We start from the raw sequence: 22,085 nt of genomic DNA on the forward strand, positions 1-22,085 counted from the left end.
CAAGTACAGACACTCATCTTGAGCTGAGCTGCATTTTTTCAAGTTGTACAAAAACTTCCTGTTTGCTGGAGAAAATTTAATATTTTTTTCCTGGTTACTGTGCTAGACAGTGAGGAGAGAATCTCAAATTCCACCTCTAGACCCTGTTGCCTGATGGTCAACAAAGATGGTTGTCTATGAAAAAGGTGTTACCTGTAAAATGGCACCCATCCCAACCATAAAATATCAACCACCCTTTGACTCTCTATACCTGTAAATTACCTTTGAGGGCAATGAACTCAGATGGCCTGAAAGAAAAGAGAAACCCTTGTCCCTCTTCTACCACATTAACCCATTTTTAGACCTTTTCTCATGATAATATCTTGGTTATCAGAAAGCATCAGGGTATCAAACTGTAGAAGCTGGGGCTCGGGCTGGGACTGGGGCTGGAAGTTGGTGATTCAGACAGTTATAGTTAGTTCAGAGGTCTAATGTCTTCTAAAGCCTGGGACCCAGGCTAGAGGTATCCTCTGGTACAAGTTGGTTAATTACTCTGTCCTGGCTATCATAACAAGGTACCAGTGACTGGGTGTCTTAAACATCAGACATTTATTTTCTCACAGTTCTGGAGGCCGAAAGTCTGAGATGATGTGTCAGCTGGTTTGGTTTCTCCTGAGGCCTCACTCTTTGGTTTGCAGATGGCTTTATTCTCTCTGTGTCTTTTAATGGCTGTTTGTGTGTGTGTGTGTGTATCTGGTGTTTCTCTTTTTATAAGGACCCAGGCATATTGGATTAAGGCCCTATTCCAAATTCTTCATTTAATCTTAATGATCTCTTTAAAGGCCCTAACTCCATATAGTCATATTTTGAGATATCAAGGGTTAGGACTTCAACATGTAAATTTTGAGGGAACAAATTCAGTTCATAACAATAGTTCATGAACAGTGGTGGGAAGTGAATGCCCTGGATAATCACTGTGGGTCCTGGAGAATATCCAGCATCATTTAATGAATAGCCTCCCAGGCTCATCTTACTGAGACCAATGCCAGGACGTGTAGCAAGGGTGGAGGAAAGGAGGAGGCTGTGAAATGTCATGCCAGTGTTTTTCTGTCCTCCTAATGTGACAGCTGCCCAGGCTGATCCCGGGAAGTGGGATAGAGTCTCATGAGAGGCACAAGGACCATGGTAGTTTCCAGGCACCAACTATGTCTCAGACCACCATGTGTCTGGGCAGCGTGGTTCCTCATGATCCAGTGTCCATTTACTTTCTCCGTCATGGCAGACCCTACTCAAGGGTGTTCTCTGTCTCTAGAGCCCCTCCATCAGCACAGACATCCTTCTTCTTTTTTCCTGTCAAGGCAATAAGAAAAAAGGTTACTCCTCCAATGTTCGGAATCTTAGCATCCTTGGCCTGGCCCAAGGTCTCTAAAGCTTAATTGTCCTGGCCCAAGATTATCTCAGGTAAAAATACCCCAAAGTTTATCCTGGTTTTTCAATGACCCTGGAAAATGAGATGGTTCAAGGACAGGAAGTTCTTCCTAATGTCTAGCCCTCCTCTGCAACTATGCCATACATTTAGCTGTAAAAAGTATAGAAAGTTAGAGCTGGGATGGAGCTAGTTAGTTTATTAGCTAGAAGCCACATGGCAGGGCCTGGGCCAGCCTCTGGTCTCTCTGTGAGGAGACTTTCTGTTGTGTTTTTTTCATTCCCTCTTGGTGGCCAACACAATTTCTTTCTGAGCCTTAAAAACATTAGGCTGAGTGAAAAAAGTCAGTTACAAAGGACCACATAGTGCATTTTCCAGAAGAGACAGTGTACAGACAGAAAGTAGATAACTGGCTGCCTAGGTCTAAAGGGCAAAGAAGGATTATGGAGTGATGGCTAAGTAGTTTGGGGGTTTCTTTTGGGAATAATAAAAATGTTCTGAAATTGATTGTGGTGATGGATACACAAATCTGTGAAAAAAGCCACTAAATTGTACACACTTTAAATAGGTGAATTATGTGGTATGTAGATTATATTTCAATAAAACTGTTAAAAAGATGCTCTTTTACTGACTTCTACTTTCTTATCATAAATCCTGGGAACTGTCTGGGCAGACAGGGCCCCTGCGTGGAGTGCAACCTCAGCTGCTCTCCCCTCCTGCCCCGGGAAAAGAATACACAAGAGCCTGTCATCTATCCCATCTCTGTGTTGAGTGGCTGAGGTCTCAAGCCTCCTTCTCCTTGCTAATACACTTACTACTCACTGGGGCCAGTAAGCCCATACAGTTGGGATGCTATATGACCATAACGCCCACGCCAGTGGGGAGGTTTCTTTGAGGGGCAGGGCATTTTGGGGCAAAGGAGGGCTGATGGGTCTAGAGCTCAGAACATGGCTGACCTTTGAGTTTACTTTTTCTTCTTCTCCTCAAGAAGGAGGCCCTATCAGCTCCTGGCCAGAGAAGTACTTTGCTCAGGGAGCATTTCTAAGGCAGCCATGACTAGGGATTCAACTAGACTTTCACTCAACAAACCTTTATTGATACCAGCTCTGTAACTGGAACTATTGCTAGGTACTTAGTGGTGACCCAGTCTTTGCTTTTGAACGACTGAGAATTTAGTGGAAGAGTAAGTGCAGTAAGTACTGTGAGTGGGGTAAGCAATGGACATTAAAGGCAAGATGCTAATCTGGTCTGGAGGTGGGGAAGAAGGTCAGGAATAATTCCTGAAGCAGGCACACCTTAAAGATTGTGTAGGAGATAACCCAATGAAGGAGTTGAGTAAAAAATCATGGAAACTGTTTCAGATAGGAAAAAAGGAATGTGTAAGAGAATAGTTCATTTGCAGAACCACAAAAGAAACTTCAAATCTAATTGGAGGCCAGAATACAAGATGGGGACTGCCAAGAGATAAGGTAGGAGAGGTAAAGAGGGCAGAGCATCTGAAGAAACTAGGAGGAGGTCCAAACTCTGCCCTCTTCTCCAGTGGATTCAGCTCCTCCACCTCCCTCCAGCATGTACAGAACTCCCACCTGAGCAGGGGCCCCAGTGCCAGGCAGAGAGGAGACCAACTAGGATCAGGAGCAGCAAGACAGTCACCACCAGCAGCAGCACATCTTTATAGGAGGCCTTCCCTGGTGCAGGACATGGAGGGGGCAGGGTCAGAGATGGACTTGATCTTCACCATCCCACACTGACCCTCTGCCCATAGCATACCTGCCTCGTGATGGCAGCTCTCCCAGGGGGTGACCACAGTTGAGTTCCAGCTGACAGGGTTGGAGACAATGCAGGAATAGGCTATGCGCTTGTCTCCTGGTCCCAGTGAAACCCTCAGCACCTGTCCATCCATGAGGGGGCCATGTGGCTTGATACCAAAGTCAATGGTCTCCTCCTGTTGCCAGCTATAATTTATGTCACTGATGTTGGGGACCCAACAGGACAGGAATGCCTGGCATGTCTTGGGGGGCTGAGCATCCTCAGATACAGCAGTGAACACTTGTACAATGGGCCTGGGTACTGCAGCTGGGCAAGAACAGTAGAGCAGGTGTGGGTTACAGGGATGCTGGGCAAGGCCCACAGCCCAGGCTCTGGAATCCATGAAGGGTGAGATGCCACCTCTGACTAGTCTGTTCTTACTCCAAAACCTTGTCTGGCTTCCAACTGACCACAGAACAAAAGCTGAATTCTTAATCTGGGATTCAAAATCCTTCATAAAATGGTTGATACCAACCTCTTCAGCTATCCCTCCTGTGGGTCCTCCTCACCTATCTTAATTAATTTCTAGTTTTCTCAATCATGTCATGCTTTTCCATGCTTTAATGTGTCTCAGCTGTGTATATATACCTTTTCCTTCGTGTCCTCCTAGAAAACTCCCGGGCTCAGCTTGGAACATTGCTTGCTGTCCTTAGTATGAAGCCTTCCCTGATGCTCCAGGTGTGGTTCTGAGCTCTATAAACCCTCTGTGTGTACCTTATCAGAGCACCTTTCTCATGATATATTAGTCAGAGAGACAGTGAGCATTTATTAAGTCATGCAAAAAATATACATTTCTGGAATTTTGGAGCTTATTTTGGTGATGAAAACAAATACCGACAAGTAATTATAAATAATTAAGAAAATAATTACAATGTTGCAAAATGCTGTGAAGGGGCTCTGTCTTGTTATCTCCATAACCCTCACTATCTAGGACAGGGGTCAGGAACCTATGGCTCGTGAGCCAGATGTGCCTCTTTTGATGTCTGCATCTGGCTTGCAGACAAATCTTTAATAAAAACAATAATAACATTAAAAATATAAAACATTCTCATGTATTACAATCCATTCATTTCCTACCACTCATGTTCATGGTTGTGGGTGGCTGGAGCCAATCACAGCTGTCTCTGGGACAACACCAAATTTTTATTGGATAATGTGTAATGTACATGGGTCATTGTATGGCTCTCATGGAATTACATTTTAAAATATGTGGTGTTTATGGCTCTCTCAGCCAAAAAGCTTCCCAACCCCTGATCTAGGTGCTCAGCTATCTGGGTCATTGAACAAATTGGTGTCCTGGTATCCTATGCCATGGCTCCCCTTTTCTATATAGGTTGATGGGTAACTCCTGAGTCTCCATGGCAATGGGGGCCAGTGGGAAAGCATTCTGGCTCAGTGTCTGACAATATTCCAAAGTCAAGCAAAGTAAACATCACTAATGCCAGCTCAATACGGAAAAAGAAAATTTGTTGTTCACACTAATAGTAAACAAAGATTAAAGGGGTAGATATGTACACTACTTAACAAGGACAAGTTGCTTTCAAATATTATGGGCACAGTAAAAACATCACTGACATTTCTAGTAACTAATCTGCTAATTCAAATCCTTTATCTATTATCAAAGTAGAGCTCCTAAGGATGGCTGTTTGGCAGCTTTGTGCAATTAGTTCTAATCAAGCTATGCATTTGGAAGCAATAAAACAGAAATTTCCTTAAAATCTGTAAAGCAGATGCTGAGAACAAGGCATTTTCGAGCTTAGTAGTGTGAGGGCTGCATATATTATCACATTCAGTGTCCTTATGTGTGGCAGCTGAGGCTCAGAATAAGGGAGCAGCTCCAGGGCTGCCTGTATGCTGTACAGGTTGTTCATTGCACAAGGGCATTGGCTAAGGGGGTACCAGGTGAAGGTGGGGGTGCTACATTCCAGCCAACACTCTGCTTGCCAGACTATACACCTGGTTCAGGGATGATGCATCCAGAAGGACACCCACCTAATTGCCTCTCATACCCTGAGTGGCATAGCTGAGGGCAGCCAGTTAGCTGTCTCAGGGTGGGGGGTGTCTCTCTCTTCCCAATTTGCTACTGCCTTTCTCTCCTTCATTGTTTCCATCTTCCTAGCTGTCATCCATTCTTAAATCTGAACATTTTCCTTTCTTTTACTCTACCAAATTTCTAAGGTTTTATTGAAATTGTGTTTTGGAGTCACTCACATCATTTCCAAGCCATTAGGTAGATAAGTGAGGACTAGAAGGCCATTTTTCTTGACCAGCAGAAATATAGTGGAAATGGTGGAGGTGGAGGTAGAAGGAGAGGTAGAGAGACTGGTAGAAGTGATGGAGGAGGCAGAGATGGAGGTATAGGTGGTAGTGGTGGTGGAGACAGTCAACATGAAGGTGGAGGTGATGGTGGGGGTCATGGAGATAGAGGTACAGGTGATAGTGGAGGTGGAAGCAGAGATAGTGATAGTGGTAGAGGTGATGATGGTGGTGGTGGTGATGATGATGGTGTTGGTGGTGACGGTGGTCAAGGTGATTGTGAAAGTGGAGAAGGTGGAGGTTGTGACAGTGGTAGAGGTGATGGTGGGGGCGGTGGTGGGAGTGGAGAGGTGATTGTGAAAGTAGAGAAGGTGGAGGTTGTGATAGTGGTGGAGGTGATGATGAAGGAGGTAATGGTGGTGGTGGAGGCGGTGGTGGGAGTGGAGGGGTGATGGTGGTAATGGTGGAGGCGGTGGTGGGAGTGGAGGGGTGATGGTGGTAATGGTGGAGGTGGTGGTGGGAGTGGAGGGGTTGATGGTGGTGATGGTGGAGGTGATTGTGAAAGTGGAGAAGGTGGAGGTTGTGATAGTGGTGGAGGTGATGATGAAGGAGGTGATGGTGGTGGAGGTGGAGGCGGTGGTGGGAGTGGAGGGGTGATGGTGGTAATGGTGGAGGCGGTGGTGGGAGTGGAGGGGTTGATGGTGGTGATGGTGGAGGTGATTGTGAAAATGGAGAAGGTGGAGGTTGTGATAGTGGTGGAGGTGATGAGGGAGGTGATGGTGGTGGAGGTGGAGGCGGTGGTGGGAGTGGAGGGGTGATGGTGGTAGGGCGATGGAAGAGGTAGATAGTGGAGGTAGAGATAGAGGTGGAGGTAACAGGGGATGTGGAGGTAGAGGTTGTGATAGTGGTAGAGGTGATGATGGAGGTGGAGTTGTGGTAGATGTTGAGGTGGTAATAGTTGGTAGAGGTTATGATAAAGGTGGTTGTGATAAAGGTGGATGTGAAGTTTCTGGAAAGAAAGACCCTTTCTGTCCTCAGTAAATTCAGCCTCCCCAGCTGAGGTGCTGAATGGAGTTGCATGAATAACCCAGGCAGACTCACTTGGAACAGAGCTCTGCCTGGTTGAGCCAGGCTAACCCACAGAACTGTGAGAAATAAAAATAACTGTTTTAAGCCAATAAGATTTGGAATGGTTTGCTTTGCAACAGTGAATGACTGAAAGAACCCAGTAATGTTATATAGTTAAAATCTCTAAATATATTTGAAAGAATTCTTTTAAAAATAGAGAGCAATTATTTTGTACTTTTAACTACAGTTGAATTATAATTTAATTTGTTTTGGGGGGGGGAGGTTTGTATTTTTCTGAAGCCAGAAACAGGGAGGCAGTCAGACAGACTCCCACATGCGCCCGACCAGGATCCACCTGGCATGCCCACCAGGGGGCGATGCTCTGCCCATCCGGGGCGTCGCTCTGTTGCGACCAGAGCCACTCTAGCGCCTGAGGCAGAGGCCACAGAGCCATCCTCAGCGCCCGGGCAAACTTTGCTCCAATGGAGCCTCGGCTGCGGGAGGGGAAGAGAGAGACAGAGAGGAAGGAGAGGGGGAGGGGTGGAGAAGCATATGGGTGCTTTTCCTGTGTGCCCTGGCCGGGAATCGAACCCGGGACTCCTGCACGCCAGGCCGACACTCTACCACTGAGCCAACTGGCCAGGGCCAATTTAATAAAAATATTGTATCATAATTTAATGGGCAATACTTTTTCCTTTTTAGTGGTACATAAAATAATGGCACATTATAATCTGATACCTTTGAACAGATGAAGTATAGACCAGCTTCTATCCTAGATGCTTTTCCAAGCACCATTATATTTCACTCTTTTGAACATCTATGTAGTAATATCATGATGCCTGTTTTTCTAGGCAGAAGGCAAATGTTGCAATTAAGCATTTTGTCCAAGTCCACTGAGCTAAGAAAATATCACATTGGGGCTCAGACAAGGACAGATAGAAGCTCACCTGGGAGAACAAGAGGGGTTTTCTTAGATGTGGCTGCTGGAAAACAGCTGGACTCTGAATCAGCCACAAAGTCAGAGGCCCAAGGTTTCTGGAACCCAGTTCTTCAGCTCCCAGGACTTAGGATGCCTCTCCAGGGCTTTGTGTGTGTGTGTAGAGGAACGGGGCAACAAGACAGAGTCAGGCACACTCACCATATACCTTGAGCTGCAGGATCTGGGTCCAGGTCTGACCTCCAGTGTCCACTAGCAATACAGAGAAGTTGCCGTTGTCTCCAGACTCCAGTGGTTGGAGCTCTAGGCTCAGGTTGCTGTGCAGCTGGGTTCGGCCCAGGAAACGGGAGTGGTACAGAGTCTCCAGGGAGCCCCGAAAATATGTGGCCAGAAGCTCCTCTGAAGGCCAGAGAGATCTCCAGATGGCCTCTCGAACTTGAAAGCCAGGGTGGTGCTCTGCCATAAGCAGCACCGAGCCCCCCACCTGGCCCTGCACTTGGACACCAGTAACTGCAACAGGACGTGGTGCTGCAAAGACAAAGCCATGTCACTCTGCCTGCCGCAAGCTCTTCGTATCTCTCTTGCATGCAGCATGAAGCAAATAAGGCTCCTCTCCCCACACTCCCTCCACCCCAGCTGAGAACGCACTGTGCCAGGGGCTGGGAATAAAACAATAAGGAAGAGAATTTGGTACCTGTGATCATAGAGTTCACAGAGGAAACCAGACTCTTTTTTTTTTTTTTTTTTTTTTTGCATTTTTCCGAAGCTGGAAAGGGGGAGGCAGTCAGACAGACTCCTGCATGCGCCCGACCGGGATCCACCTGGCATGCCCACCAGGGGGCGATGCTCTGCCCCTCTGAGGCGTAGCTCAGTTGCATCCAGAGCCATCCTAGTGCCTGAGGCAGAGGCCACAGAGCCATCCTCAGTGCCTGGGCCATCTTTGCTCCAATGGAGCCTCGGCTGCGGGAGGGGAAGAGAGAGACAGAGAGGAAGGAGAGGGGGAGAGGTGAAGAAGCAGATGGGCGCTTCTCCTGTGTGCCCTGGCTGGGAACTGAACCCGGGACTCCTGCACGCCAGGCCAACGCTCTATCACTGAGCCAACCGGCCAGGGCCGAGGAAACCAGACTCTTAAGCAAGCAATTAAAATATACTAAGTTATATACCATAATGGAAAAAAGGAGAGTGCTCTGGGAGAATACAGGCAGGGTGTTAACATGAGCGCACTTGACCTTGAGGGGTTCAGTTAAGCTGAGGCCCAAAGGAGAAGTGAATCAGTCAAGCCAAGCAGAGAGCTGCCTGGAGGGGGTAAGAAAAATGTTACAGGCAGAGGCAACAGCATGTACAAAGGCCTGGAGGGTGAGAGCATGGTGCACAGGGAACTGAAAGTAGTTCTCTGCAGGGGGAATAAGAAATTGTATTGCAGAGTTAGAGGGAACCAGCTTATATAGGGCCCTGAAAGTGGCACTGGAATATGGGCTTTATATTTAGAGCAATGGGGGGGGGGGGAGACTAGAATAGGTTTTAAATAAGGGAGTAACAGGATTAGATGCACGTTAGAAATCACTCCAGCAGAGGGGCAGAGGATGCATTGTAAGTGAGGCAAGACTGAGGCTGCTTCTATTAATCCAAAGGTGAGTGATGAAAATTTGTATTGCGAGGAGCAACTGGGATGGGGAGGAACTGAGAGAGAAAAAGATGCATCAACAGTGGGATCTAGTAAGAGACTGGATCTGAGGAGTGAAGGAGAAAGGAGACAAGGATGGCTCCCAGGTCCTTCTGTGATCCAGAACAGCAGGAGAAACATAATGGGCATAGGGGGAGATGGCAGGTTGCTGAATGTTGCTGGGAACGTATTGAGTTTGAAATGCGTGGGTGATGACTCTGCTTGAGATACTCCCTGCCTTCTTCAATGGATAATTTCTGCTCATCCTTGAAGACAAGTTTACCTAACCTCCCCCATCTATCTTTGCAGGCTACACACTTGTTCTTAGCATTTTCTCAGTAGCCTGGGGCCGCTGCTATTAATTGGCCTAATCTCTAATGTCATTGCCTGTTTATGAGTCAGTGTCTCCCACTAGCCTGCAAGTTCCTCTTTTCATCTTTGCATTCCCAGTGCCCACCACTGTTCAGGAGAAGGATATAGAAGCTCAGTAAATTTTACTGAACAAATGGCAGAATTTGCTGACTTACCTTGTTCCTGGCACAGTGGTGGGTGCAGGGGTGCAGAGCAGAGTAAGAGCAGACGTGGAACATACCCAAGTGCCGGGAGTTTGGTTAAGGACGCATGTTCTGAATGTTCACTCAGCCAACCACTGGTAACTCATAGCCCCTTGTCTGCCTCACTGCCCTCCCTGGCTCAGTTATCTCAGGCTTGGTTTGGCAATGTCTTCAGGTAAATGCAGAGTGAAGAAATAAGATAGAGAAGGAATAGTACTGGATGTCCGTCAAGACTCCTAGGTTCTATCCTGCTCTGCTGTACCCAGAATAAGTGGTGTGACCTTTAGCTATCACCCTCCTTTCTGGGATTCCACTGTCCCATCCATAAAACAAGGGGGTCCACCAATCAGTTGCACTCATCTAATTTACCATTAAAAGCTTTTTGGAAAATTATTTTTACCCCTCACAGTCAAATTTGAGATTTTTGAACCAAACAGTTTTCTCTTTTTGAGGGATTTCCTTCACGTATTGAGAAATGTTGAAATCTACAGAGCCGTTGGAGCCCAAAGAGTCAGAGACTCGGGGGAAACACTGGACAAAGTCATCTCCAAGTCACTGTGAGTCTGAAGTAAACAAAGGTGTCTTTGTCATTGCCACACCCCAAGACTCCTGTCCCCTGGCCTTGCAGTGCTGACCCGTGTCACACTGAGCACTTCTTAACCAAGGAAGGGAAGTCAGGCACCAGACAGAATGGAGGGATTGCCCAGTGCTGAAGAGACCCAGCAGGCAAGCATCCCATCACACCATGATCAGCCACTCCAGGTCCACACGTGCCACATTTAACTTGTTCTCGCCTCTCATCCCTATTTAGCATCCACCTCCCCTTACACAGACCTCAGGAAGGGTCTCTGCTACCCACAGACCATTGGAAAAACATCCTCATATTGAAAAAGCCTTGCTCTACTCTGCACTCCCCTACTGTCCCCAGACTATATTTAGAATTCTCATATGTTAACACTGCCAGACCCTTATCATTTTCACAGCCATTTCTTTACAAACCACTGGTACTAACAGCCTCAACTTTAATTGCCCTGGGTCACAAAACAGCTTGAGTCTCCTAGACATGAATTCTTCCAGTGCTGTTGCCTGCTTCCACCCAAGACCCTGCATCTCTTTGCCTCTGCTTAGTTTTCAGTGATGCCCCCAAACTTGCTTCAGTCTTTCCTACCCCTTCTCAGCTCTTGGGTTCTCACTTGGGATAAGGGGGCCTGACCAGACACTTGACAAGGGGCAACTGAAGGGGTTAGCTCTTTGAGGACAGGCCACTCACCTGTCCAACTTACCTGCCCAGAGAAGCAAACTCCACAGAGACCACACAGCCATCCTTCTCCAGAGAGGTAGGCAAACTCCTTTGACAACCGAAATCCAAAACATCTTAGTTCAAGTGGATGCACGGAAGGAACTGTAGTCTTTCTGGAAAGTCCAGTGTTCAGAAAGAGGAGTCTTGACTCATAACAAAATGTTCTGAAACTGAAAACATCCAGAGTGAAGTGGAAGTTGGCCTCTCAGGGTTCCTTCAGGAACTGTTTCTTATAAATCAGTCTCTTTCATGTGTCTTTGGTTGGCCATACAATCTCAGACCACAGGCACCCCCACAGAAGCCCACATCCTATCCTCAGACACATACACACTCTCTCTCTATCGCTTTTTCTCCACCTCCCTCCAGGACTCCCTGCAATCAACCTTGCCCTGACTGGTTGCAGCTCAGAGTGCCCTTTAAACTGCAATTCATTGTCACTTCTCTGCTTAAAATCCCTCCACGGCATCCTGCAAGACAAAGACTAAATTCTTGGTTTAGCATACAAGGCTTTACAAAGTCTCACTCCAGCTTGCCTCTCTGGGCTGGTCACCCATGTCCATTCAACTCTGTAGTTATACCAAGCTACAAGCTAGAACAGCCTCTTCTCACACCTATCAATCACACACTTCTAAGGCATTGGCTTGTTCCACCACCAGGCTTGCTGGTCCATTTATCCTTCTGGACTTGGCAGCATCATGCAATCAGCCAGGTTCCCAATCAGGCTTTCCCAACCATAGGCAGAGTGAAGAATCCTCTCTTCTTAGCACACTGTTTTGTTTTGTAACAATTTTCTGTCTCCACAGCCAGCAAGGTCTTCTATTCATTTCTTTTTTTTAGCCTATTTATTTAAAAATTTTAAAAAATTTTATTGATTTTAACTTATTGTTTTTACATAGATTCAAGTGTCCCACCTAATATATCTCCCCCAACCCCGTGTTTCCCTCAACCTCCCCCTTGCCCTCTCCCCCAAACGCCATCCCTCCTTCCCTCCAGGATCTGCTTTTCTGCTCTCTATAATGCTGTGTTATGTATATATAATTTCACCAATCTCTTTCCCTTCTCTGATCCCATTCTCTCATCCCCTTTCCCTCTGACTGCTTTCCCTCTGGTCCCTTTGATCCTGCCTCTGCCTCTATTCCATTCCTCAGTTCACATTGTTCATTGGATTCCTCAAATGAGTGAGGTCATATGATATTTTTCTTTCTCTGCCTGGCTTATTTCACTTAGCATAATAGTCTTCAGGTCCATCGATATTGTCACAAAAGGAAGATTGCCTTCTTTTTCACAGCCGCATAGTATTCCATTGTGTATATATGTCACATCTTTTTTATCCACTCGTCCACTGATGGACACTTGGGCTGTTTCCAGATCTTGGCTATTGTGAACAATGTTGCAAAAAACATGGGGGTGCACTTCTTCTTTTGAATCAGTGATTTGGTATTCTTAGGATATATTCCTAAAAGTGGGATAGCTGGGTCAAAAGGCAGTTCCATTTTTAATTTTTTTAGGAATCTCCATACTTTTTCCACAGTGGCTGCACCAGTCTGCATTCCCACCAGCAGTGCAGGAGGGTTCCCTTTTCTCCACATCCTTGCCAGCACTTATTATGTGTTGTTTTGTTGATGAGCACCATTCTGACAGGTGTGAGGTGACATCTCATTGTGGTTTTAATTTACATTTCTCTAATGATTAGTGATATTGAACATTTTTTCATCTGCCTATTGGCCATCTGTATGTCCTCTTTGGAGAAGTGTCTATTCATTTCTTTTGCCCATTTTTTGATTGGATTGTTTACCTTCCTGGTGTTGAGTTTCACAAGTTCATTATAAATTTTGGTTATTAACCCCTTATCAGACGTATTGTCGAATATGTTCTCCCATTGTGTGGTTTGTTTTTTTATTTTGTTCATATTGTCTTTAGCTGTGCAAAAGTTTTTTAGTTGATATAGTCCCATTTGTTCATCCTGTCCTTTATTTCACTTGCCATGGAGATAAATCAGCAAATATATTGCTGCGAGAGATGTCGTAAAGCTTACTGCCTATGTTTTCTTCCAAGATGATTATGGTTTCATGATTTAAATTTAAGTATTTTATCCATTTTGAGTTTATTTTTATGAATAGTTTAAGTTGGTGGTCTAGTTTAATTTTTTTTTGCAAGTACCTTTCCAATTTTCTCAACACCATTTGTTAAAGAGACTGTCTTTACTCCATTGTATGCTCTTACTTTCTTTGTCAAATATTAATTGTCCATAAAGGTGTGGGTTTATTTCTGGGTTCTCTGTTCTGTTCCATTGATCTATATGCCTGTTCTTATGCCAGTACCAAGCTTTTTTGAGTACAGTGGCTTTGTAGTATATATAACTTAATATCATAAAGTGTGATACCACCCACTTTATTCCTCTTTTTCAAGATTGCTGAGGCTATTCGTGTTCGTTTTTGGTTCCATATAAATGTTTGGAATATTTGTTCTATATCTTTGAAGTATGCCATTGGTATTTTAATAGGAATTGCATTGAATTTATAGATTGCTTTGGGCAATATAGATATTTTAATGATGTTTATTCTTCCTATCCATGAACATGGTATATGATTCCACTTGTTTGTATCTTCCTTGATTTCTTTTATCATTGTTTTGTAATTTCCAAGTAATTTAACCTCTTTGGTTAAATTTACTCCTAGGTACTTTATTTTTTTTGTTGCAATAGTGAAGGATATTGTTTTCTTAATTTCTCTTTCAGACAGTTCATTGTTGGTGTATAAAAATGCTTCTGATTTCTGAATATTAATTTTATATCCAGCCATCTTGCCAAATTTATTTATCAGGTCTAGTAGTTTTTTGACTGAGACTTGAGGGTTTTCTATGTACAGTAACGTGTCATCAGCAAATAGTGATAGTTTTAGTTCTTCTTTTCCAATTTGGGTGCTTTTTATTTCTTCTTGTCTGATTGCTGTGGTTAGGACTTCCGGAACTATGTTGAATAAGAGTGGTGAAAGGGGACACCCCTGTCTTGTTCCTGATCTTAAGGGGCTATTTTTTCATTTTTGCTCATTGATTATGATGTTGGCCATGGGTTTGTCATAGATGGCCTTTATCATGTTGAGGTATGTTTCCTGTATTCCCACTTTGCTGAGAGTTTTGATCATAAATGGGTGCTGGATTTTATCAAATGCTTTTTCTGCATCTATTGATATTATCATGAGATTTTTTTCCCTTTTGTTTATGTGATGAATCACATTGATTGATTTATGAATATTGTACCAGCCTTGCCTCCCCAGAATAAATCCCACTTGATCATGATGTATGATCTTTTTCATGTATTGCTGGATCTGGTTTGCTAATATTTTGTTGAGAATTTTAGCATCTAAGTTCATCAGGGATATTGGCTTATTGTTTTCTTTCTTTGTAGTGTCTTTACCTGGTTTTGGAATGAGGATTATGATAGCCTCATAAAACGAGTTTGGAAGTCTTCCCTCCTCTTGAATTTTTTTTTTATTCTTTTTTTTTATAAATAAATTTTTATTTTAATGGGGTGACATCAATAAATCAGGGTACATATATTCAAAGAAAAAACTTCCAGGTTATCTTGTCATTTAGTTCTGCTGCATACCCATCACCCAAAGAGAGATCGTCCTCCGTCACCCTCTATCCAGTTTTCTTTGTACCCCTCCCCCTCCCCCTCTCCCTCCTTCCCTCCCCCCACCCCCCATAACCACCACACTCCTGTCCATGTCTCTTAGTCTTGTTTTTATGTCCCACCAATGTATGGAATCCTGCAGTTCTTGTTTTTTTCTGATTCACTTATTTCACTCCGCATAATGTTATCAAGATTCCACCATTCTGCTGTAAGTGATCCGATGTCATCATTTCTTCTAGCTGAATAGTATACCATGGTGTATATGTGCCCCATCTTCTTTATCCAGTCTTCTATTTTTTTTTTACAGTGATTAAAAGCCTTTAAGCAAACTTTTGGCCAATACAGCAAGAATCCATAAAAGAGTAGTGTCCTTAACATGTTCACTAAGTCCAAGTTGGCCCCATCACCATGCCAAATCCCTGAAAAATGCAACCCAACCACAGTTCAGTCTGTTAGGAGCTGTCACAAGGAGCAGGAGTCCAGGAAAAGTCCATATCCAGGAAAAGTCCGCATGGCACTGGAGTTGTCACCATTCTATACTTTGCAACTCATGTCCAAGTCCCAATGACTGCTGCTTCTAGCTGGTAATGATTCAGGTAGACTGGAAAAGCCATTTGCAGCATGCGTGGATATGGAGCTTCTGTTCTCCTCTGCCAGTCTCAGTGTGGCTTCTTCAGTGTTCCTTGGTTGAAGAGTCCTCTTAGTTTTCCTCTTGAATTTTTTGAAACAGCTTGAGCAGGTTAGGAGTTAGTTCTTTGAATATTTGGCAGAAGTCGCCTATTAAGCCATCTGGCCCAAGACTTGTTTGTTGGGAGTTTTTGATAACTGTTTCAATTTCATTTCTTGTAATCAGTCTATTTAGGTTTTCTGATTCTTTCAGATTGATTTTTGAAAGATGATATGTTTCAAGGAATTTTTCCATTTCACCTTGGTTGTCTAAGTTTTTGGCATACAGTTTTTCATAGTATTTTCTTACAATCCTTCATATTTCTGCTTTCAGTTGTTACATCTCCACTCTCATTTCTAATTTTATATATTTGAGTCCTCTCTCTATTTTTCTTGGTGAGTCTGGTTAAAGGTTCATTGATCTTGTTTACCTTTTCAAAGAACCAGCTCTTGGTTTCATTGATCCTCTGTATTGCTTTTTAGCCTCTATGTCATTTATTTCTCCTTTGATCTTTATTATTTCCTGCCTTCTACTTCCTCTGGGCTTTACTTGCTGTTCTTTTTCTAGTTCTTTTAGATGCAGGGTCAAGTTGTTTATTTGAGCTTTTTCTTGCTTCTTAAGGTATGCCGGTAATGAACTATGAACTTCCCTCTCAGGACTGCTTTTACTGTGTTTCATAAATTTTGAGTTGTTGTATGTTCATTTTCATTTGTTTCAAAATTTTTTTTATTTCTTCTTTGATCTCACTGTTAACCCATTCATTATTTAATAACATGCTTTTAGTCTCCAAGTGTTTGAATGTTTTTCAGTTTTTCTATTTTAGTTTCTTTCTAGTTTCATGCCATTGTGATCAGAGAAAACCTTGATATTATTTCAATCTTAAATTTATTGAGACTCATTTTGTGTTCTAACATGTGGTCTATCCTAGAGACTGTACCATGAGCACTTGAAAAGAATGTATATTCTACTGCTTTAGGGTGAAAGGTTCTGAAGATATCTATTAAATCCAGTTGATCTAGTGCCGTGATGGCGAACCTTTTTATAAAAATCACCCACTTTTGCAGTGCTGGTCAACCTGATCCCTCCCACCCACTAGTGGGCATTCCAGCTTTCATGGTGGGCCAATCATGGCGCCGTTTGGTTGCACTGCTACCGCCCACCATCAAAGTTGGAACGCCCACTAGTGGGCGGGAAAGACTAGGTTGACCAGCACTGCAAAAGTCGGCGGTTTTTATAAAAAGGTTCACCATCACAGATCTAGTGTGTGTCGGCGGTTTTTATAAAAAGGTTCACCATCACAGATCTAGTGTGTCCTTTAAGGCTGCTGTTTCTTTGTTAATTTTCTGTTTTGAGGATCTATCCATTGGTGTTAGTGGGGTATTAAAATCTCCTACTATTATAGTATTGCTGTTCATCTCACCCATTATGTCCACCAAAATCTGCTTTATATATTTAGGTGCTCCTATATTAGGCGCATAGATATTTATAATGGTATATCTTCCTGTTGGCCTGATCCTTTTATCATTATGTAGTGACCTTCATTATTCCTTACTATAGCCTTTGTTTTAAAGTCTGTTTTTATCAGCTTTAAGGATTGCTACCTCAGCTTTTTTTTTCATTTTGATTTGCATGAAATATTTTTTTCATTCCTTCACTTTCAGTCTATGTGTATCTTTTGTTTTGAGGTGGGTCTCTTGTAGACAGCATATGTATGGGTCCTGTTTTCTTATTTATTCAGCTACCCTATGTCTTTTGATTAGAGCATTTAATCCATTTATATTTTAGGTTATTATTGATATGTAGTTGTTTATTGTGATTTTATTTTTTAAACTACATTCCTCCTTTTCTAGATTTTTTTCCCCCTTTGTTCTGTTTACAACAGGTCCCTTAACATTTCTTGCAGCATTGGTTTGGTTGTAATGAATTTCTTGAGGTTTTTTTTTGTTTGTTTGTTTTTTTGTCTGGTAAGCTTTTTATTTCTCCAATTTTAAAAGATAGCCTTGCTGGATAAAGAAGTCTTAGTTGTAGGCTCTTGTTTTGCATTACTTTGAATATTTCTTGCCATTCCCTTCTGGCCGCAAGTGTTTCTGTTGAGAAGTCAGATGTCATCCTTATGGTTGCTCCTTTGTAGGTAATTGATGGCTTTTCTCTTGCAGCTTTTAGTATTCTTTCTTTATCTTTATCTTTGGTATTTTAATTATGATGTGTCTTGGTGTAGGTCTGTTTGGGTTCCTCTTTAATGGGACTCTGTGCTTCTTGAACTTGTGTGACTTTTCCATTCATCAATTTAGGGAAGTTTTCAGCTATGATTTCTTCAATCAGGTTCTCTATCCCTTGTTCTTTCTCTTCTCCTTCAGGAACCCCTGTCAGTGGATGTTTTCCTCTTCATGTTGTCACAGAGCTCTCTTAGAGTTTCCTTAGACTTTTTGTGCCTCTTTTCTTTTTGCTGTTCTGCTTTTGTGCTTTTGTTTACCTTGTTCTCAGTAAATTGCTGATTTGATCCTCTGCTTTATCCAGCCTGCTGTTAACTCTTTCTGGTGTAGTCTTCATTTCTGATATTGTATTTGGCATTTCTAACTGATTCTTTTTTATGATTTCAGTGTGCTTTTTGATGCTTGCTATCTCTTTATTTAGGTGCTCATTATGTCCATCTATTGTTGCTCTAAGATCCTTGAGCATCCTAACAATCATTATTTTAAACTCTGCATCTGGTGTCTTGGTTATTTCTATCTCATTCAGTTATTTTCCTGAAGATTTCTCTTGTTGATTCATTTGGATTGCATTTCTCTCTCTTTCCATTTTGTCTCTGTATATACTGCTTCTTTGGGTGTGCTGTTTGTGTAGCTAGCTGAGTATAGGATTGGTGTTGTCTGCTTCCAGCTTCCAGTTGTGTTGTTTCTAGATCTTCTTGGGTTGGAATCAGCTGTTGTTTGTAATCCACTGTGGGCTACTTGTCTGCTGCTACTTCTCTTTTTGCTCTTTGTGTCAGCGTTTTCTATGCCTTAGCTGGGTCAGGTGTGAGGAGCCCTTCCTTAAGATACCACTCTAACAAGAGTTGTTAGGTCCTGAGCTGATGCTCTTCATATATGGCCACTGAATGTGTCAGCCCTGGACCTCCCTTAGTGGAACCTGGCACAGACTGGTGTGTGTCACTGCCTATGACTGGTCCTTAGCAATCTTCTTGGAGCTACAGGTGATCCAGAATTTGTGGCTGCCTCTGCTAGGCCCAAGTGCAGTTATAAATAACAGCTGCATGCCTAGGCTGGCTTTTATCTACTCTTGGCCAGTAGGTGTGGCCTCTGAGTTCCTGAAGTGTGGTCTGCCCACTAGCCTGGCCCGCCATTGCCACTGCCTCCTCAGGCATTTGGACATGGGCACCACTGTGTGTGCAGGTGCGCGGGTCACCTTGCTGGTGCTGCAGGCATGTTGGCCAGGCACCGCCCCCACCACCATGAGTGCATGGCCACAACTGCTACAGCCAGGCCCACCCGCCCTTTGGGGGGCACTTAGCAGCATGGGGGGTCAGTGTAGCCCAGACCTCAGCACTCAAAACCTGTGTCCGTGTTGCACCCCCTGCTTCTAAACAACTCTTTGCTCTGACTGGGGCAGGAGAGCCTCTGGTGGGTGGGGTAATTGCTTCCCTTTGCTGGTGTTGCTTCTCCCAGGAAATGTGGCCACTTTAGAGTTGGAGAGTGACCCAGTATAGGGGTCAGGGTGGCTGTTTCCTACAGTGTCTCCCTTTGCCCCTGAGACTACACTCTCCTCTCGCAACTCCAGTTCTCTCAGCGCTTCTCATCTCTGGAGCTCCGGGTAAGTGGCTGTGAATGAGGTTTTCTGTGTAGTCCCTTTAAGATGGAGTCTGGGTCTGAGAGTTCTGTCACCCTCTCGCAAACAGTAACCCAGCTCTTTTCTCAGCTAAATACTGTCTGTATGCCTCTCCTAGTCTCTGGGGCTCTAGGCTAGGGCTCCCGTCCTGGGGCTGAGGACCCATGACTTTCTGGGCAACCCACCCTGCTGTGAGAGTCCCTCCACACCACCTCTCACTCCTGGGAGTAGGGCAGCTCTTTCCTTGTCTCCACCCTTTCTACCAGTCTCAGTGTTGGTTCTTCAGTGATCCTTGGTTGTAGTTTCCTCTTAGTTTAGTCCAAAGTTGCTTTTTTATGATAATTGTTCCCAAGTTAAGTTGTAATCCACTTTGGTTCTGGAAGGTGGGAGTTGGAATGTCCGCCTACTCCATCACCATATTCTGGACCACCTATTTATTTAATTTTTATTTTATTTATTCATTTTTTAGATGTGTTGCAAGGGAGAGAGATGGGGGTAGGAGCAGAAAACATCAACTCCCATATGTGCCTTGACCAGGCAAGCCCAGGGTTTCGAACTGGCAACCTCTGTGTTCCAGTTCAATGCTTTATGCACTGTGCCACCACAGGTCAGGTGATCTATTAATTTCTGTGCTCCCTTTGGTGCTTGGCACATCACAAATGTTTAATAAATGTTTGTTAAATGTGTGCATAGTGCATAGATTCTAGACATGATAATGTATTTTGCTTACTGAAAGTCCTACAACTCTTCTCTGAGAGGATCTTGTTATTGCCCCATTAGAGATGGGGAATTTGAAAGCCAGAGTGAGGATAGCACCTTGTGGAGGTCATAGTGTGGCAGAACTGGGACTCAAATTTCAACTTTCAAACTGTGGTCCATTTCACCAGCCACCTCCTCCTCACCCTGTTTTATTTCTCACTTTGAGTTACTTGATTTCTTGAGTCAGGGAAGCTTTGAGAGAAGATGAGAAATTTTCCTGTCTGCCCCTAGAGTGACTTACTTCTTTTTTTAAAAATTTTATTTTATTTATTCATTTTAGAGAGGAGAGAGAAATGGAGAAAGAGAGACAGAGAGAGAAGGTGGGAAGGAGCTGGAAGCATCAACTCCCATATGTGCCTTGACCAGGCAAGTCCAGCATTTCGAACCGGTGACCTCAGCATTTCCAGGTTGATGCTTTATCCACTGCGCCACCACAGGTCAGGCCTAAAATTACTTCTTTTTTTTTAAATTTTATTTTATTAGAGTGACTTACAATGTCTAGTTCTGCACAGTTTTTGACCTGTCTTCAAGCTGGATGTTCCACTGTGGAATCAGCGCTTCCTGAAAAGATGACATTTGAGTTGTGCTTTGAAAATGGGCATGATTTGGAGAAGCTGAGAATATGGTCAACAGTGGGCTCTGAGCATTAGAAGATTGCTGAGTGTGTAAGGCTGGGCAGTGAGAAGGCCTAAATGGGCTACAGGGACAATGAAGGAACTTGGGGAGAAATCCTTTAGGGCTTAAGTGGGTAAGAAAGGAGAGGAAGGTTGGGAATCAGATTCTGGAGGCCTTGAGTACTGGGTTATTAGGTTTTTATTCTGGAGAACAGTGGCTCTCAACCTCGTGGAATACACGGATTCTCAGGGATTCTAGTTTTATGGGCCTGGGAGAGGCTCTGGGAACCTGTAGTTTAACAAGCCTCCCCTCCAGGTGATTTTGAAGCTGATGGGGCTGAGGAAGGCTCTGAGCAGCACTGCTTTGAGGGAGGGGGCTGTTGCCCATTTTAAGCTGGGGCTAATTGGCTGGTGGGAGGCCAGCATGCAGGGTTGGTTAGGGGAGAAAGAAGAGGCAGGGAAGCATAGGCAGCAGCTGTTGTCATGGTTCTGATGAAGTAGGAAGAAAATCTCTAGAGAGAAAAGGGCAGAGCTGGGGTCCTGACAGAAGCTGCCTGGCTCTGGGGCAGAGAGGCCAAGGGAAAGCAATCATGATAACACCATCGCCAATTCTGTCACTCATGCTTCAGATATTTATTGAGCATCTACTTATGAGCCAGGTGTGGGAGGGACACACAGATGAAAAGCATAGCCCCTGCCCTCAAGAAGTCTGCAGTTTTGATAAGAATACAGTATATACCATTTTCCCCCATGTATAAGACTATCCCAAGTATAAGACACACCTTAATTTTGGGGCCCGAAGTTTGAAAAAAAAGTATTACATAAAGTTATTGAACTTAAGTTTTATCCATCATAAAATTCATACAACTCCTCCTCACTGTCAAAGCTCCCATCCATTAGCTTGTCCTCATCTGTGTCTGATGACGAATCACTGTTACAGTGAGCACAAAAATAAGTGCGCAAAAATGGGGAAAGCAAGTAAAAAAATCTACAACCACTGTGTAAGACGCACCCAGTTTCCCACTGTGTTAGACACACCCAGTTTTTAGACCCAAATTTTTCGAAAAAAGTACGTCTTATATGTGGGGAAATACGATATAACCCAGTAATTATAATCAGTGTGGCAAGAGCAGCATACATAAGGGTTCAGAATGAGTGAGGCCTGGTGCAGAGTTAGCACTCAAAATATTAACTATTGCTACTAAATAGCCAGGGAGAGGGAAGAGAAGAGAGCTGGGTGGATGTAGATCAGTCCCGTTGAGGTGTGAGCAGCCCTGATCCCACTCTTTCCTAGGCTGTGAGCTCTGTGCGGCAGGGATCAGGTCCCCTTCATTTCTGCCCCCTTATGTCAGCAAGGGCAGGTGTTCCCTGAGGTGGTGCCGTCCAAGCATGTGGTGAAGTGGGTTGAGTGAGTTTGAAGTGTTGGGCCTGGGACCGGGAAGCTGCGGGAATGCTGGAAATACACATGCTGCATTTCTAGAGGGGAGACAGTGGGCAGTCACACTCCCTCTTTGCAGAATCCGTATGGAGTGGTTCATTAGAGCAGGAAACAGGTTGCAATCTTCCCTGCCCTTTCCCTTGAGAGGAATTTCAG

The 22,085-nt window shown here is 44.0% G+C and overlaps 1 protein-coding gene and 1 long non-coding RNA gene across 2 annotated transcripts in view; both read right to left on the reverse strand.

Moving 5' to 3' along the window:
* Positions 1–22,085, reverse strand: part of LOC136390922 (uncharacterized) — a 219,888-nt gene that overhangs the window by 90,219 nt on the left and 107,584 nt on the right. The window lies entirely within an intron of this gene.
* On the reverse strand, positions 340–11,147 carry SLAMF8 (SLAM family member 8). The gene is made up of 5 exons (XM_066366084.1): positions 10,976–11,147; positions 7,677–8,003; positions 3,176–3,481; positions 2,992–3,093; positions 340–1,329 (listed from the first exon to the last, which is right to left on the reverse strand). The coding sequence occupies exons 1-5, from the start codon at positions 11,064–11,066 to the stop codon at positions 1,265–1,267; spliced, it is 891 nt and encodes a 296-aa protein (XP_066222181.1). The 5' UTR covers positions 11,067–11,147; the 3' UTR covers positions 340–1,264.

The sequence above is a fragment of the Saccopteryx leptura genome, chromosome 2 (genome assembly GCF_036850995.1).
Source record: "Saccopteryx leptura isolate mSacLep1 chromosome 2, mSacLep1_pri_phased_curated, whole genome shotgun sequence".
Taxonomy (NCBI): Eukaryota; Metazoa; Chordata; class Mammalia; order Chiroptera; family Emballonuridae; genus Saccopteryx; species Saccopteryx leptura.